This window comes from Vigna umbellata, chromosome 5 (assembly GCF_029865625.1).
Source record: "Vigna umbellata cultivar VRB3 chromosome 5, Vumbellata_1.0, whole genome shotgun sequence".
Taxonomy (NCBI): Eukaryota; Viridiplantae; Streptophyta; class Magnoliopsida; order Fabales; family Fabaceae; genus Vigna; species Vigna umbellata.
This window is the reverse complement of record NC_142169.1, coordinates 31,779,797-31,795,597: the sequence shown is the minus strand read 5'-3', so window position 1 is coordinate 31,795,597 and position 15,801 is coordinate 31,779,797. Positions and strand designations below refer to the sequence as shown.

General features: G+C 29.3%; 1 protein-coding gene across 1 annotated transcript; it reads left to right on the top strand.

Annotated features, from left to right (window-relative positions):
- The first annotated feature begins 12,170 nt into the window (after positions 1-12,170).
- On the top strand, positions 12,171-13,710 carry LOC124836625 (transcription factor MYB2-like). Its single transcript, XM_047311801.2, has 3 exons — positions 12,171-12,475; positions 12,579-12,708; positions 12,858-13,710. The coding sequence occupies exons 1-3, from the start codon at positions 12,322-12,324 to the stop codon at positions 13,354-13,356; spliced, it is 783 nt and encodes a 260-aa protein (XP_047167757.2). The 5' UTR covers positions 12,171-12,321; the 3' UTR covers positions 13,357-13,710.
- Positions 13,711-15,801: the final 2,091 nt, after the last annotated feature.

Genomic DNA, 15,801 nt, shown 5'->3' with positions numbered 1-15,801 from the left:
CCATGGTATGGTATGGTATCTAATTCATGGTAGATATGGCACGTAGGTGTGTTGAGCCACCGTCAGAATGTCAACATCAGATTTTGAACTTTTGGAATCTCTTTCCCCTTCCTTATCAATGCAAAATATTACTTCACAAAATCTTTTTATATGCTTCCCCTTCTTCATCCACAATCTTCACACTATAAACATTTTACTTTTAAATATTCTACCACATGCATTTATATATTTATTTGACACGTACAAGAAAAAAAATATCACAAAAAATCAACTTTTTTATTTAAAAATAAAAAATAATATTAAATAAATATAAAAAGTTTGAGTATCAAAAATATCATTTTTATTTTACATTATTCTTATTATATGAAAAAAGTTATATTTATTAAAATTTGAATCAATTAGGATTGATAAGTAAGTCGAACAAGGATAGTAGTATCTATCCACTGTCCGATTTGCAAATAAAAATTTATCTAAATAAAATTAAAAATATATAAAAAATCTCAAATGATCCTTTTTAATAACTACTAAATTAGATATTATATAATTTATTTTTATCAAAAATATGTATCACGGTTAATTTGGTTATTCTTCTAAAGTTGAATATTGTTTAAAAATATTATTTATATCATAATTATATAAAGTAATATTAAAAAGGAAAATCTTATTTTATTTATGTTATTTTAATATAAATAATAATTTATTTAGTAATTAATTTGATTACTATTATAAGATAATTTCTTAAAAAAATAACGTGGGCGTAGCATTAACTGCAGATCTATTTTAAACATCTAAAAGCAGTAATGCCGATCTATTTTAAACTTCTAAAAGCAGTAATTAAAGAAAAGATATTTCCAAAGTGTATAATACACGATGAAAGTTTTCACTATCTACACTGTAAATTCATAACGTTAGTAAACAAGTATCCATTAGCACTAGCTGTGATGGAATTGTGTTCGGCTTGAGTACTTTTTCAGAAAATAATAGATATGAACTTGTGTGTGAATACCAAAGCTTTTAGTGTATGGGTACTTGGCCCAGCATAATATCTTGGGTTCTGAGAGCCCAAAATTGGTCTTTTTTCCTGCACCTCATGATTAGTATCTGTACTCCATAATCACATCAAAACATTAAAATATCCTCCTTGTTGTACCATATCATTCTTGTTGCTATAATTGCTGCTGCCAACTCCAACCACACCTTGTTCTCTATTGTTACCATTCCACTCTTTGAGAAGAGGAAGAAGAAGATAAGCTTGTTTTGGAAATATTGTTCTAGAATATCATATATGTTTTGGACTGTAACATATGTATATGTATATTCTGGAAAACACATTCTAATTTTTTTTTCTGAAAAACTCATTTTGAAATACATTTCACGTGTTTTAGAAAGCATATTCTATAAATTCTGTTCCAAGAATCTTATTATAAATATCTTTGCTCTAAAAATTCTGAAGCAAATAATGCAAAAGTTAATTTTACAAAAACTAAAATGTCATTTTCAAAATTGAAAATGTACAGTTAGAAATTATGAAGGTACGGGAAGAAAACTTTTGGCCCAGAATGACGGTCTATTGTGACAAGCTGGGCCTAAAAGCCAGGTCGATACATAAATATATATTTTATTAGTTGTAAACGATGTTTGATTTACTCTATAATGTGTATTTTGTCAAGGGTTTTGGTACGTTCATACTATGAGTTAATTTATGATATTTTATATTTGAATTAATAAGCGTAAATAATTGGGTTTGTTTATATGTTGAATGATGTTCAAAGAAATGAGCAGTGGTTGAGTTAAACTAAATGTTATTAACTGATAAGCAATTATGTTAGGACCACTAAAATCATCAGTGAATGGAAACCAGGTATAGGTGTAAGGATTTAGAAAATTCAAAAAGTAGAAGACAGATGTGTGTAGCTGATTGGCCGATCGGTTTTTACGGTAGTATATAAGTAATTTTTTCAAACGTTGAGGCACTTTTTGCATGCACCTCCTCTCTCCAAACTTTCTAAGTTTCTTCTCCTTCTCTCTACAATTCTCCTTCTTCTCTCCACGAAACTTTCTCCTTCTTATGATCATCATCTAGGTTGTGTCTGAGTTCTTCCTTGGTGGCAAGAGTTTCCTTTCCATCAATCTAGTTGTTGTGTGAAGTGGGTAAGTAAACTCATTCGTTCGGTGAGGTTCTATATTTTTCTGATACATGCAAGCACTGTTCATCTTGCATGTGTTCATCATCTATCTCTCTGAATTTGTTTTTCTGTCTTTGATCCTCTGGTTAGTCCCTTTTCACCGATCAGAAATTTAGTAGGTTGCTTAGAAGTGGTTGCTGGTTAGTCAAAACGGTGGAAGCTTAGGAAGTGTCTGGTTTATTCAAGGTAAAGGAAGCTAGTAATTTAATAATGTTTTCTTCTATGTTTGGAATTTCTGTTTGAATACTTGCATGTATGAATAATGGTGTGTTTGATTGAATTGTATTAAAATTCTGTGATTGGCCAAGACCTGTGAACTGGTTTGGAGTTTCCTGTTGTAAAACGTTCAGTCATTTCTGGTTTGGGAAAGAGAGTATGTGAAAATGTGAGTTGGGGTCAGTGTGAAATAGGTTAAGTCGAATAAGTTTAGAATAACTTAGAAATCAAGTTTGGAGGTTTAGAAATTAAGAAAAATATCTTGTTTTGGTTTAAGAAGTGTTATTCATAATTTTGTTTTGTTGACCATTCGGCTGTGTTCCGTACTCAATCATTAACTAGGTTCGGTCTATTAGAGGTGTCATCTATTTATGACCGTTCGGTCTAACCACAATGTTCTGATATTTAAAATAGTGTTTGGTCTGGATATAGTATCCAGTACGCTCTAAGTACTTTGTGCAGTAAAACCATTCGGTCTAAGTTTTTAAGAGTTTGGTTTGAGCTATGAGTGTTCAGTTTAAGCTCTTCGGGTTAGGCTAAGTTCCTAGTAGTTGGCTTTCTATAGTGGTCGGTCAATAATAGCGTTCGGTCATTTTCTTTTGTATTGTCTCTTATGAACCGTTTCGATCCTCTCGGTTGGGTAGTGTGAAGGTGTTCGGTCTCCAACGCTCACATGTTCTCTTTATTCTATGAATGAAAATATAACTGATGAATGATAGATTATGTTAAATATGAGAATTTTGACTTTTAAATACTGTGGAAGAGAATTCCAAGGCGGAATGTCTCGTGTATGGTTATTGAATTGTAAAGTATGAATATGGATATGTTAAGCTGACGTTCATCCTGAAATTCTACGAGTATCATTCTCACATAGAGAGAGATATTTCAATTGGAGATCCTACCACCTCAGGGTGCCGAGGTAGGTATTATGGGATTAACCTTGGGTAGTAGCTTAATTGGTGTCAGCTGTTACACTACCACAAGTGCAAGGACAACTATAGCTACATATTCATACAATCCGGATGGTCAAGTCATAGTGTTCAGTTTATATATATGTGTGTGTGTGTGTGTATGTGTGTGTGTGAATTGTAGTGTTCGGTGTGTATGTGATTATTTGTATTCAGTGTTTGCATGATGTATTGTTCGGTTTCGTATGAACTAAAATTGCATGAAATGTATAGATGTGTTTATAATTAAATTACATTAGCTTACCCTACTTTCTTGATTTGTCTTGTTTTGTTCATCCGGTTACCTTTTCTTTTGCAATGATCATCCTGTGGATTTGAGCAGAAGGCGAGGATCCTGTTGCTTAGGTTAGGACCGCTCGGTCATCAGTTGTATATAGTTTTAGAATGGATCATTCGGTCAATGAGATTAGCTTATCTTTTGTAAACCGATCGGTTTATACATGGTGTTGTATCATCGTTCGGTTTATGTCCATATTTTTTCATCAGACTTATGTTACTATGTAAAGTTTTTAGTTTTATGGTTATTTTTGATAATTGTACGATTAAAATACTTTACTAACTCTTTATAAACTGATTTATCATATTATTATATGTGATTAATCTATGATAATTATGCTATATTTTTGGATGTTACAAATTACAAAAGCAACATCACACAACAACATTATCAAATAACGAAGAGAGAAGAGACGACTTTTCACATATGCTTCAAATTGATATTTGGAAAAAGAAGAGCATTGAATTTTTCACGTGACAATAGTGAAAATTTTTCATTGAAAGACCGTCATACATAAATGATTTTACTCAATTTTAATAATTTTATGTGACAAAAGTTGCACTTAAATTCCTAAAAAAGAGATAACTTAAATCATAACAGAATTTAAATTCTCTTAAGTAAACCATAAAATATATAATATGTATCAAACATAATAATCATAATATATATATATATATATATATATATATATATGAAAAAATTGGTTTTTTAAAAATCGATAAAAAATTATTTTGATTTAAGTTTTCTTTCATTATGCTAAGTCTCATCTCAACTATTTCAGAACCTATAAGTTCACGAAGAAAATATATAAAATTTAGAATTAAATATATTTTTAATTTTTAAACTTAGACGTAAAATTAAAATTTATTTATTTATTAAATTTTAATACATTTTGATATCCAAAATTTAAAAATGAATAAATATAATCATTTTAAATGAATTTTATTAATTTTTTTTGTTATATGTCAAATGTATATTAGGTTGATTTTTTAATCATTTATATTATTTTTACACGTTTAAATTTAAATATCATTCTATAATATCATTTAACAAATTAAAAAATTTAATATTATTAGTTTAAAAATATTATATTCATTTATTTTTAATGTTTAAGAACAAAAGTTCAACAAAGTTTGAGATATGAATTAATTCAAATTTCATATTTAAGTTGAGAGATTAAAAATATATTAAATGTAAAAAAAAAATTAAAGAAAAGTCATAAAAAAGTAAAAATAATTTAGGTTTTAAAGTTAAAAATTTTACATGAATATTTTTCTAATTTTCCATTTATAACCTTTAGAATTTAACTTAAAACAGAATAATTTTTTTTCGTAAACTGGGACACCTTTCCTCTTATGCTCGTAAATTCATTGATGACAATTAAATATTATCATTTTTAACTTTCTAAAGTATCAGTAAACAGCAACATCTTTTGCTGTATAAACTACACAAATGTCCGGCATTAGGTCAATTTTTGTAGTTGTAAAGCTATTCATTGAAAAATAAAATAAAACGTAGCGTGAAGAATAAATGTGATTAAATTAAGAGTACGTGAAATGTATGAAGTAACGAAAATAAAATTTGGGGCTGGTCTGTTGTGTTTGGTCCTATTGAGTGAGGAATGAGGATATTTGTGACATGAAGGAATGAATAAAAATGAATTACTGTAGTGTTCATATACGAACACAAATCACGTTTTAGCGACCAAATGGGCCTACCATAATTCACTGTCACCAACTGGGGAGCTCAAATTCTTGACACCTACAAATTTCTCAACTGTTTCTCTACACCTGCACTCACACACGTTTCCATATTTTGTTCATTCAGAGAACTGTATTCCTTCAACTGAGTGACACGTTTTGACCAATGTGCCCATTCACTTGCACTGAACATTCAAATCACCACGATACTAACTGATATTCCTACGTCCTTTCTTCCATTCTCACGCACCTCTTTCTTTCACCACAAACTCAACACTCAACCAATCATCTTTATAGGCTAATCAAAACCTATATAGGTACAAATCACTCTATGTGCCAAAATTTTGGTTCACCACTTCTACGTCTAAACACCTATTTCACCTCTTCTTATCATATTTATACTAAGGATACAATATAAATTAGTGATAATGTTAATCTATAAGTAAAATTCATTGCTTAATGTATATTGGATAAGGAATACTTAAGAGAGGTTGCATAGACACAAAATATTTTGTAGGTTAAGTTATATATTGAAGATTGTTCGTCAAAGATTAATATTTTGTTTGTTAAAAGAGTAAGTATATATATGATGATTGTTGAGTCTCAAGTGTCAAGTTTAGAGTGTCGGATATTGAGTACTGTGTACCCAATAAAAAAACCTAATACTTTGTTAAGTATTGTCCACTAAAACTTAGTTATCTCTAACGACATTTACTTGTATTTGTTGAAGACATTGATAAACCATTAACTTAACCAAAACTAGCTAGACACCACCATATAGGTAAAATGGTTATTAGGTTAGTTGGCCAATATCTTAATTCATTTAGTTAATGACCCACAATTAACAAAATATATATATATATATATATATATATATATATATATATATATATATATATATATATATAAAGTTTAGACTTTACTTTTAACATTAATCACATTTTTACTAAATTTCTGACTTTGAGTACTAACTTAAGCCTAAAACAATTTTTTCCAAAATTAACGTCCACTCTATAGAAGGCAAATACTAAGAGGATGAAAAAGAGTTAGAAGATGAATACCGAGTATAAAAAGCTAGGAAGTAAAAGAGTCTTTACATAGTATTTTCTACTTTGTAATTACAATAAATATATATATATATATATATATATATATATATATATATATATTAATTTTATAATATTAAATTAAACTTAAAATTTATTTATTAATATGATATCAAAATTGTTATAATTAAAATTTGGTGTGTAATAGTTATGAGTAGACAAACAAGTGTAGATGCTGTCGGCGAAAGAATCCTAATACAATTGCTGTTTCCACCAAACACAGTGAAACCATAGTGGGAGATCAGAATAAGGAAGCAGAATATATATTTACACACATACAAGGACACCATACCATCAAAGGCAACACACATCAATAACATACCAATTTTCCAAACAGTACGGTTTTGTACCTTTCTTGTATACGGAAGAAATGGAATAAAAATACACAATTAATCTTCACACCTATCTTTGCAAGAAAATTGGAACAGCATCACAATTTAACCCTAAACTTTAATAAACTGCTTCTCATAACAGGTCATGAGCTTAATTTATCTCTATTACATAGAAGTGCATTTTTTCTACATGGTCTTCCATCATTTTATTACCAATTTGGTCTTATATCTAGTTAATATGAGACTTTCAAGACATTCCAAACTTCCAACACACTCTTTCACGCCGAGCTCTGATACCATATTAAAAAGTGATTTTAAAATCTAACTCAATTCCACAAAACCAATTTATAATATAAGATTTGCACCACTTATATATTATAATTTTGTTTTATCTCTAATCGATGTGGAACTTCGAACCGTTCCATTATTCTTAATATAAAGTGATCAAATAAATCAAACGTTTGTGGAAAAATTGAAATATGTATATACAAATTGAAAGACAATAATTTGTCACATATCTGTTTGTAGCTTCCATGCATCGCTTAACATTAAGCTAGCTTCCTTAATTTTTAATTAGTTGAAAGCAAATGATTTAATAAAATATTATACGAACAAACAAACAATTCGTAGTTGGTAGTGTGTACTTTATAAGGATGTTGCTATATATATATAACTGTGTGTATTTTGGGTCAATTTACGGTACTGAAAAAATAGTATCTCCTTTTCACTATGCAGGAATGTGTAGTCAATGCTGAATGAGTAGGGAGAATAAATATAAGATCCAGAAAAAAGTTTTTTGACCAGAACAGAATAATTGGACTATCACAAATCCACCATCTATGTTAATTCTTGCTTTGTTTTGATCATGGGATTTATTCTCGATCAACTTTCTGTGCTCAATGCTCATCCTTTCCCCGTTAGATTTGCAATTATTTTTAATTCTCAGACTTTGACCATTATCCTCAGCTCTCAAATTCCACTTTCTAATAATATATAAAACATGTGGAAGAAACATTTCTACAGAAAAGTATCAAATCCTTGAAATGTGAGACAAAATAAAGAAAATATATTTAAATAATAAAATGTCACAAACAAATTTCTTGTGGAGGAAAACATGAATGCTAAGAGTAGATGGTTCAGTAGCTTACTACGAGAAATACATTTACTATGTATTGATATGTATGCAGGTCGAATTTTAAAAATTTAATGATTATATATTAATGTGCAAAAGCAGTCAATGGATCTATTCTCTTTTCTCGCTTTCTATTTAATTAATCCTTGTCTTTTGCCAATGGGAACAGGTCTGGAAAGTATTATATCTTTCTTGAAATTTATACTATTCTAACCCTGGAATGTAATAATTTAACGTCCAATTTGTCAATAAAAAGGATATGTATATATATTTTGAGATTGCTATTAATCGTAAATATAACTTTTAGAATAATTAAAATCATTGTAATTAATTGCTTAACTCTCAGATATAATTTTAATTTGCTGTTATTGTTTACCTAGAACTAAAAGAGAATGCACACAATCCTTACCTTGTATTGTCTTATTCAACATTAGGTTTTTATATATTTTGGATTTTTTAACAATATATGTATATATATACCTTTTGTAGCTACTGCTGCTGACTTTTTTAATTACATAGTTCCATTCCTAAGAAATATAAATAATCTTTTTTATGTAATGAAATAGGTAACTTCATACCATTTTTTTTTCAAAAATAACAATATTTTTTTTCTATTTAAAAGTAACTATAACACACTTTTTTTTAAAGGTAGTAAGTAAGGGAAAAACTGCAAAACTAAAACTGCACTAAACTATAACTAACCCACCATTATACGTATTAAGTTTGTTTGGTCTTGGCATTTATTCTGGATGAACTTTGAGCTCATTCATTCACCAGTTAATTAATTGTTTTATTTTTGCTTTCTTCTCAAACTGACCGTTATTTCCAAAAGTCCCAATTTTCTATGCTAATATTATTTTAAAATAAAAGAAATTTATCGTATTTATAAATAAAATTGATACTTAAATTGTAAATTGTAAATCTTAAAAATTTTAATGATTAAAAAAATATACAAATATGGTTAAATATATTGAGGAGTAAAAGATGAAATTGTTTATGGGTTGTAATTTAAAGGATTTATTTTATTTTAAAATATTTATTCAAATAAAAATATATTATTAAATATACGATGTAATCTGTTCACATATACAATTATAATAAACCCAAAATCTGTGGTTTCATTGTTAAGGCTGGAGCAGGGATAAATTTAGGGTGGGTGATCATATATTTTCTATAGATAAGTTTTGATATTGAAATGGGAGAAATTGGGAGGTGTTAGAGTATTTGTGATTCAGATCTCATTGATAATATAATAGTAATACCTACAACCACTTAAGAATAAATGCAATTAAAATTAACTTTTTCTTGTCTTTAACCTAATTAAAAATTTAATACAAATAAAGATTTATGTTATAGGTGTTGTTAGTCTCAACATCATCCAATTAAAAATTTATCTTTAATTTTCCTGAAAAATATAAATAATCTTTATTTTACCTATGATAATTAACTAAATAAATTCAAACACTCAACTTATTTTAAACATTTTTCTTCTTTTTCACACATTTCTGCATAATTTAAAAAAAAATATTTTAAATAGTATTGTCATTTTAAAAGTGTTTGTAAATATGTAATTTGTGAAAAAGTTTATATAAGAAAACATACACTGGATGAAATGTTTATTAAATAAATATTAATTTTTAAAATGTTTATAGAATTATGTCGAAGAAAATTCACATGAACTTTTTGAATTTTTAGCAAGATTTAGATTTGGATTCATTCCACTTTTCCATAAGCCAACTGTCTCATTACACAATATATAGGATGGTACATAGGAAACACTGTGAAACATAGTGTTTTTTGTTTGGGACTTACAAATGTAGTATTCAGTGCATTATAGTCCGAAGTAATACTCATTGATTTTGATTTTTGGAACGACTTTTATATTGTTTATAATTTTTTACTGTGACAGTGACAACGATTAACAATCACAACGATAAAGTCTACTGTCTGAATAAAGCTACGGAGAAGGAATAGAAGAGATGATCTAATCCTACTTCTTAGTGTAACTCATTGTATAAAATAAACACATTTTTGTACTAACTAAACAATTGCTTTGAATTTTAATTACTTTATTATGATAGTATTTTAAAAATTGAATTGAAATCATAAAGTTTTGGACAATGATCTATATATATTAATCTAATATTTTGATTAAGTCAATAACAATAAAAGATATAATTTTCACGTTCCTTGATTTTATCATATTCAACTTTTGATGCTTATGTCCATGATATATTTTTACACTAATTAGTAGAAGTTAAATATTATTTTTGTATCATTTTATCTTGATTTATTGAACAAAGTTATAACACAATACGAACACTTTAAAATTTGAAATGTTTATACAAAATTTAAAATAATATATAAAAGTCATAAATAGTGTACTTAATTTAAATTTATTTAGTTATTTTAATTTTATATATAGCATATTTTAAACATTTATGAATTATCAGGTTAATTCTTTCAAATTAAAATATATAAATTCTAAGTATATATGGACAAGCAAATTAAAATAATATATCTGGTCCTTAATTATTCTAATTAGTTTTAAATATTATAATTATTTTAATTTAGTTTATGTTAGAAATTCAAGTATGAGTCCAAGTCCCACATTAGATAGAAATGAGAAAGTAGAACAATGTATAAAGATGAAAGACCTACTAACACATTGTCTTAAGGTTTTTGGTAGAGAGTGGTGTCAATTCTTTATATGGTTGGACTCAGATGTCATTGGTGTGTATCTCCTAGGTGAACCTCCTCTTTGATAGACCCAACGGTGGTATTAGAGTTGATTATTTGTCTTGATGACCGACTTAGACGAGTATAATGGTCCATATATCGAAAGTTTTCTTGGTGAAAGGTTTCAAGTAAGCGTGTCCTCCCCTTATGTGGAAGGGACTGTATAAAAGTCAAAGACTCATTAACTCAATGCCTTAAGGTTTTTTATAGAGACTGATCTGAATCCCTTGTATGGTTGGGCTCAAATGGTATTGTGTCTTTTCAGTGACCTCCTCCTTGATAAATCCAACAATTTAATCCCGATTATCACTGTAAAAATACATATGACTAACAAAAGTATCCTAACTATTTTAAAATATGCACTTATTGTAAAATGTTTAACAATATAATTATGAGTTAAAAATAAAATATCTTATTTTATAATAGATAATAATTGATACCAAAGTAAGAAAACAAAATTATGTATAGTATAAAAGAAAATCTGATAAAGTATTAATTAGTAAAATGTCTTTTTTGTTTTATTAAATTGCATGTTTACATATACGACAAAGAAGATTGAACTTTTAATGTCATATTATGTTATGTTAGACTGATAAAAAGATATTCTTATGTTATTAATTCAATCTTAGTCACTGGATTGTAACTATAGTGGATTATACCAAATTGCATTTGGTAAACGTCTATTTAACTTACATAGTCAATAATTAATTACACTATACATGAAATGAGCAAGACCAATAGTCTAAGAGAATGGAAGGGTGGATTATTACTCTCCTTCACCACTAGATAAGTTCAAAGTTGCAAATAACATGTTACATTTAATGTATACTATGATGAAACATGTTTCACACTTTCTATAATATTTTAAAATTTAATTTTAATGTAATATTCAACATATTTTAATATAAATTTAGAGGTTATTCAATCACTTGTAATCTTGCTGTTGATATTCTTTTGTAGATGTCGTATATCAATCTATTAAATCTATGGGATGTCAACCTATTTATAGAGACTTGTGGAATTAGGCCTGTATTAACACGATTCTAATTAACTAAATGGGTGATTAGTGATCTACGTTTGCTTTTGGACCCTGTATGTACACCGAATGTGGCCTCCTAACATATATTACACATATATTTGTAATTTTTCTAAAAAAAAAAACATCTACATTACATTTAATATAGATACATGTTTCTAAAAAAAATGACATATCTCACTCTTAATTATTATCTTTTATGTTATCTTTAGTCTTCAAGATTTTGGTTTAACTTCGTGTCAAGCAGTAATGCTTTGTTTTCTTTTTAAATAGTTATTTTTTATTTTAGTTTCAAAATTAATATTAAATTTATTATTACATATACTTCGTCAGACGGGAGAAAACGAGAGTGGAAAAAATAAAGTTAATTTTATCTTAAATAAGAGATAAAGAAATGCCAAAAACCAGACACTAAGAAAGGTGAAACTGGGAGCTATTTATAGTTGTTGACACTGGAAGAACAAGACCAAAACAACCATCTCCTTCATTCCTAGTTTGTCTTGTCTCATCCCCACGGAATATATCGCTCACTTACACTCATCTTCCAAAGTATATGTATGTCTCATCCCTATACACTATGCTCTCACTATGTTAAGAATTTGAGTTCCTATATATAAATAAGAGACATAATGGATGTTAACATGAAGAAATCACGGTCCGCAGAAGAGGCGAATAGTGAAGACACTAGAAAAGGTCCGTGGAGCGTTGAAGAGGACACTCTTCTCCAAAATTACGTCGCCACCCACGGCGACGGTCGCTGGAATTCCGTCGCACGCTGTGCAGGCACTTATTATACTCTACGCTATCAAACTAAACACTCTCAGCATTATCGATTCTAAAATAGATGAAGTTATTTTTGTAATAATGTAAAATTAAACGTGTGCAGGCCTTAAGAGATCAGGGAAAAGTTGCAGGCTGAGATGGTTAAACTACTTGCGGCCCGATGTTCGTCGTGGAAATATAACACTCCAGGAACAGATAACCATTCTGGACCTTCACTCTCGGTGGGGCAATAGGTAATTAAACTGGAACATGTTCCCGGTTAATATATTCTTGTTCTTTTTTTTTTCTTCTTCTCATTTCCGAGTTAGTGGATAACATGGAATAAAAAACAGAGAAATCCTCGTGAAGACGTTGATTAGTGCGCTATATAATATTTTCGTAGGTGGTCGAAAATTGCTCGGCATCTTCCCGGTAGAACGGACAACGAAATAAAGAATTATTGGAGGACTCGTGTGCTTAAGCAAGCAAGGAATCTGAAGTGTGACGTGGACAGTGAACAGTTCAAAGATGCCTTACGTTACGTGTGGATGCCCCGTTTGATTGAGCGCATTGAACCGTCATCGGAAACTCACCACCCGCCCCCTGTGTCCCTCTTCGAACTTCACCCGAACCCAACTCCTTCGCTCCATCACCAAAACGGGTTTCACGGTTCGTCAAGTGCCAAGTTGGAGAGTCCTTTAGAGCCTGAAGATATGGGTCATAATAATGTTTCAGTTCCGGGAGTGTGTGAAAATATGAATGATCGAGACGTGGAACAGGGGAATATCACGCTACCTTTTGCTGGTGGGGACTCAATGGAGAGTTTGTGGGATGATGAGACTCTGTGGCTTATGCAGCAACTTTGTGATGATCTGGAAATTAAAGACAATTTCCTTGCGTGACGCAAGTTAAAGCCAGAGAAAGCAGACAAGTGTATCTGTGTGTGCTAATTCGGTGACTTTGACGTACAAATTCGCAGGTAAAACTGCGTAAGGGTCAGTTCCATGAGCTTGTCCTAGAGTTGAAAAATGCATGCACTTTTCCTTTTCCTTTACTTTTAACTAATAAAAGTAAGCTTTTTTCTCATTGTCATTCGGTCTCTGCTATTTTGTAGTTAGAGAGATCGGAAAGAGAAGGGAGTTGGAGTTGCTTTTACATTTTCATTTTCATGTTGTTTTATGCATCTTCACGCTTGTGCTTGACATTTGATTCACGAGTATATAGACAATTTTACTGTCCGTTTGAATGCCGAGAAATGGATGCTGTGTAGAAAAAAGAAAGAAAATATATATAGTGAAGGAGAGATTGAGTTTAGTTTGATAGAAGATAGATAAAAGTTGAAATACTATGAAAACAAGTTAGAAATAAAACTCCGGATAACTTGACAAGTCTGTTCTGAGGCACAAAGGTGTAGCGTACATAAAATATCAATTAATTGTCCTGCCCCTAACTCTAATGTTCCGACATTGTATATAAGAATGAAAATGGAGTGGGTAGGATAAGAACAATGTTTATACATCATTGATTTGGTCCGAAAAATATTCGTTCGTTACCTATTCTGTTATTTATTGGATATATAAATGGATAAATATTTGAGTTCTTTCGTACCGTGTGTATCCATTAATTAATATAAAATAAACTTTACATAATGACATATTATACCGATTCAAATTCACCAAATATAAAAAAAGAAGTGGTGACAACGTTGTAGTTAATGTGAAATCTTCTGTATTGATTGGATCTATAACCGCTACAAAATGTGGTGTAATACAAATATCTAATAAGTTAGAAAGACTTTACATATTAGTTAAACCTAATGTGGTATAGAAAGTTGAATATTGAATTATTTAGATTTTGTAATACATATGTTATTCACTCCAACTTGTATAATATGTTAAATTTTCATACTCTCTTCCGTATCATCTCTGAGTTTCTCCCTCACGCTCTCTCTAAGTTTCATACTCTTCGCTCTTTCTCCCAACACATTCACAACAGTCCTCACCTCCATCTCCTTCCTCCGTCGCTCTCGCCATTATCTCTTCGGAAATTGTCATTGTCTAATTCTACATTGTTCCTGGTCTAATTTTTGCGTTTTTAGGTATGTTGTAGATGTGGTTCGTCGAGTGACCAACAATGCATTTCTATGTAGGTGGAAGCACGATTTAGGGATCTGTGGTGGTTTCTCAAACGGTGCTCGCATTACTCAAATAGTGCTTTCATGGCTTGCATATACGAGCCCAGTCGTTTTTGCGAGGTGGGCAGATTTTCATTTTTATAGTGTCACATGCATTCTTGTGGTCACAACCACTTCGATGTTCATTTGTGGTGGAACTGTGTGGTTGTGCACATATGTTCTGATACGAGGTGGTTATATCGTGGTTCTAGTTCATCGTTGTCGAGTAAAGGTGCTAGTGTAAAGATTTGCACTTACAATGAATGTTGGTGAATTCATTATTGTTGTGTGGTGTTATAGTGTTGAAGAGGTGTGGGATGGTCGTTGTAGAGAAGGGTATACAAAAATAATCTTTTATAGTGGTATAAAAAATAGTATAAAGAAACGACTTTTTATATTGATTCTTGAAATAGTATAAAAAGTTCTAATCTCCTATATAAAATAGGAATATAAAAGTATTAAACTTTTTATGCCAAATAACTGATATATAAAAGTTTTTTTATTGATTTTGAAATCGGTATAAAAAACTTTTTCTAACTTATACAAAAAAGTTTCTTTCTAAAAAATAAATTTAAATGAGTTCTATAAAGATTTAAATTTTAAAATAAAAACATTTTACAAACTAACTTGATATAGGTCTATACATATATAGTAGAAATATATGATGTCAAATTTAAACTTTTTTTTCATTATTAATATTTTTTCACTAATAATTTTATTTTATCTCTTAAGTTTAAGAAAAATATTTATATAAAATTTACTAATAATTATTAACAGGTAAATATTTTTATATTGAATACTATAATACTTGTACTCTCTCTGCATTAATAAATAAGTAATTAAATATTTGTAACCATTATCGACAAAAAAAAAAGTAAATAAAAGTATCAATTTAATATCCGTAAAAAATAAAATTCTCATTCCTATTTGCATTATTCATGGGACAACATACTGTTCAAGCAGCCTAAGAGGATTAGCTCAAATCTCACCCTTACTGGTAGCAATATACTTATTTATGTGAGAATAACAACATCCTGGTTTTTAAAGTAGTAATAATCTTTCCGTTTTATTAGTATTATTTAATTTTTTATGAATATATGATTCTTGACAATAACCAAAATCAGATTGTAAATTTTGAGTAGCATTGTTGTGCTTGTTCCATTGATTAAGGAGA

Bases quoted from the DNA above. Each gene is read 5' to 3' on its own strand.
- LOC124836625 (XM_047311801.2), top strand. From the start codon at position 12,322: ATGGATGTTAACATGAAGAAATCACGGTCCGCAGAAGAGGCGAATAGT. The intron at 12,476-12,578 runs GCACTTATTATA...AAACGTGTGCAG, and splicing joins TTCCGTCGCACGCTGTGCAG to GCCTTAAGAGATCAGGGAAA. The intron at 12,709-12,857 runs GTAATTAAACTG...ATATTTTCGTAG, and splicing joins CACTCTCGGTGGGGCAATAG to GTGGTCGAAAATTGCTCGGC.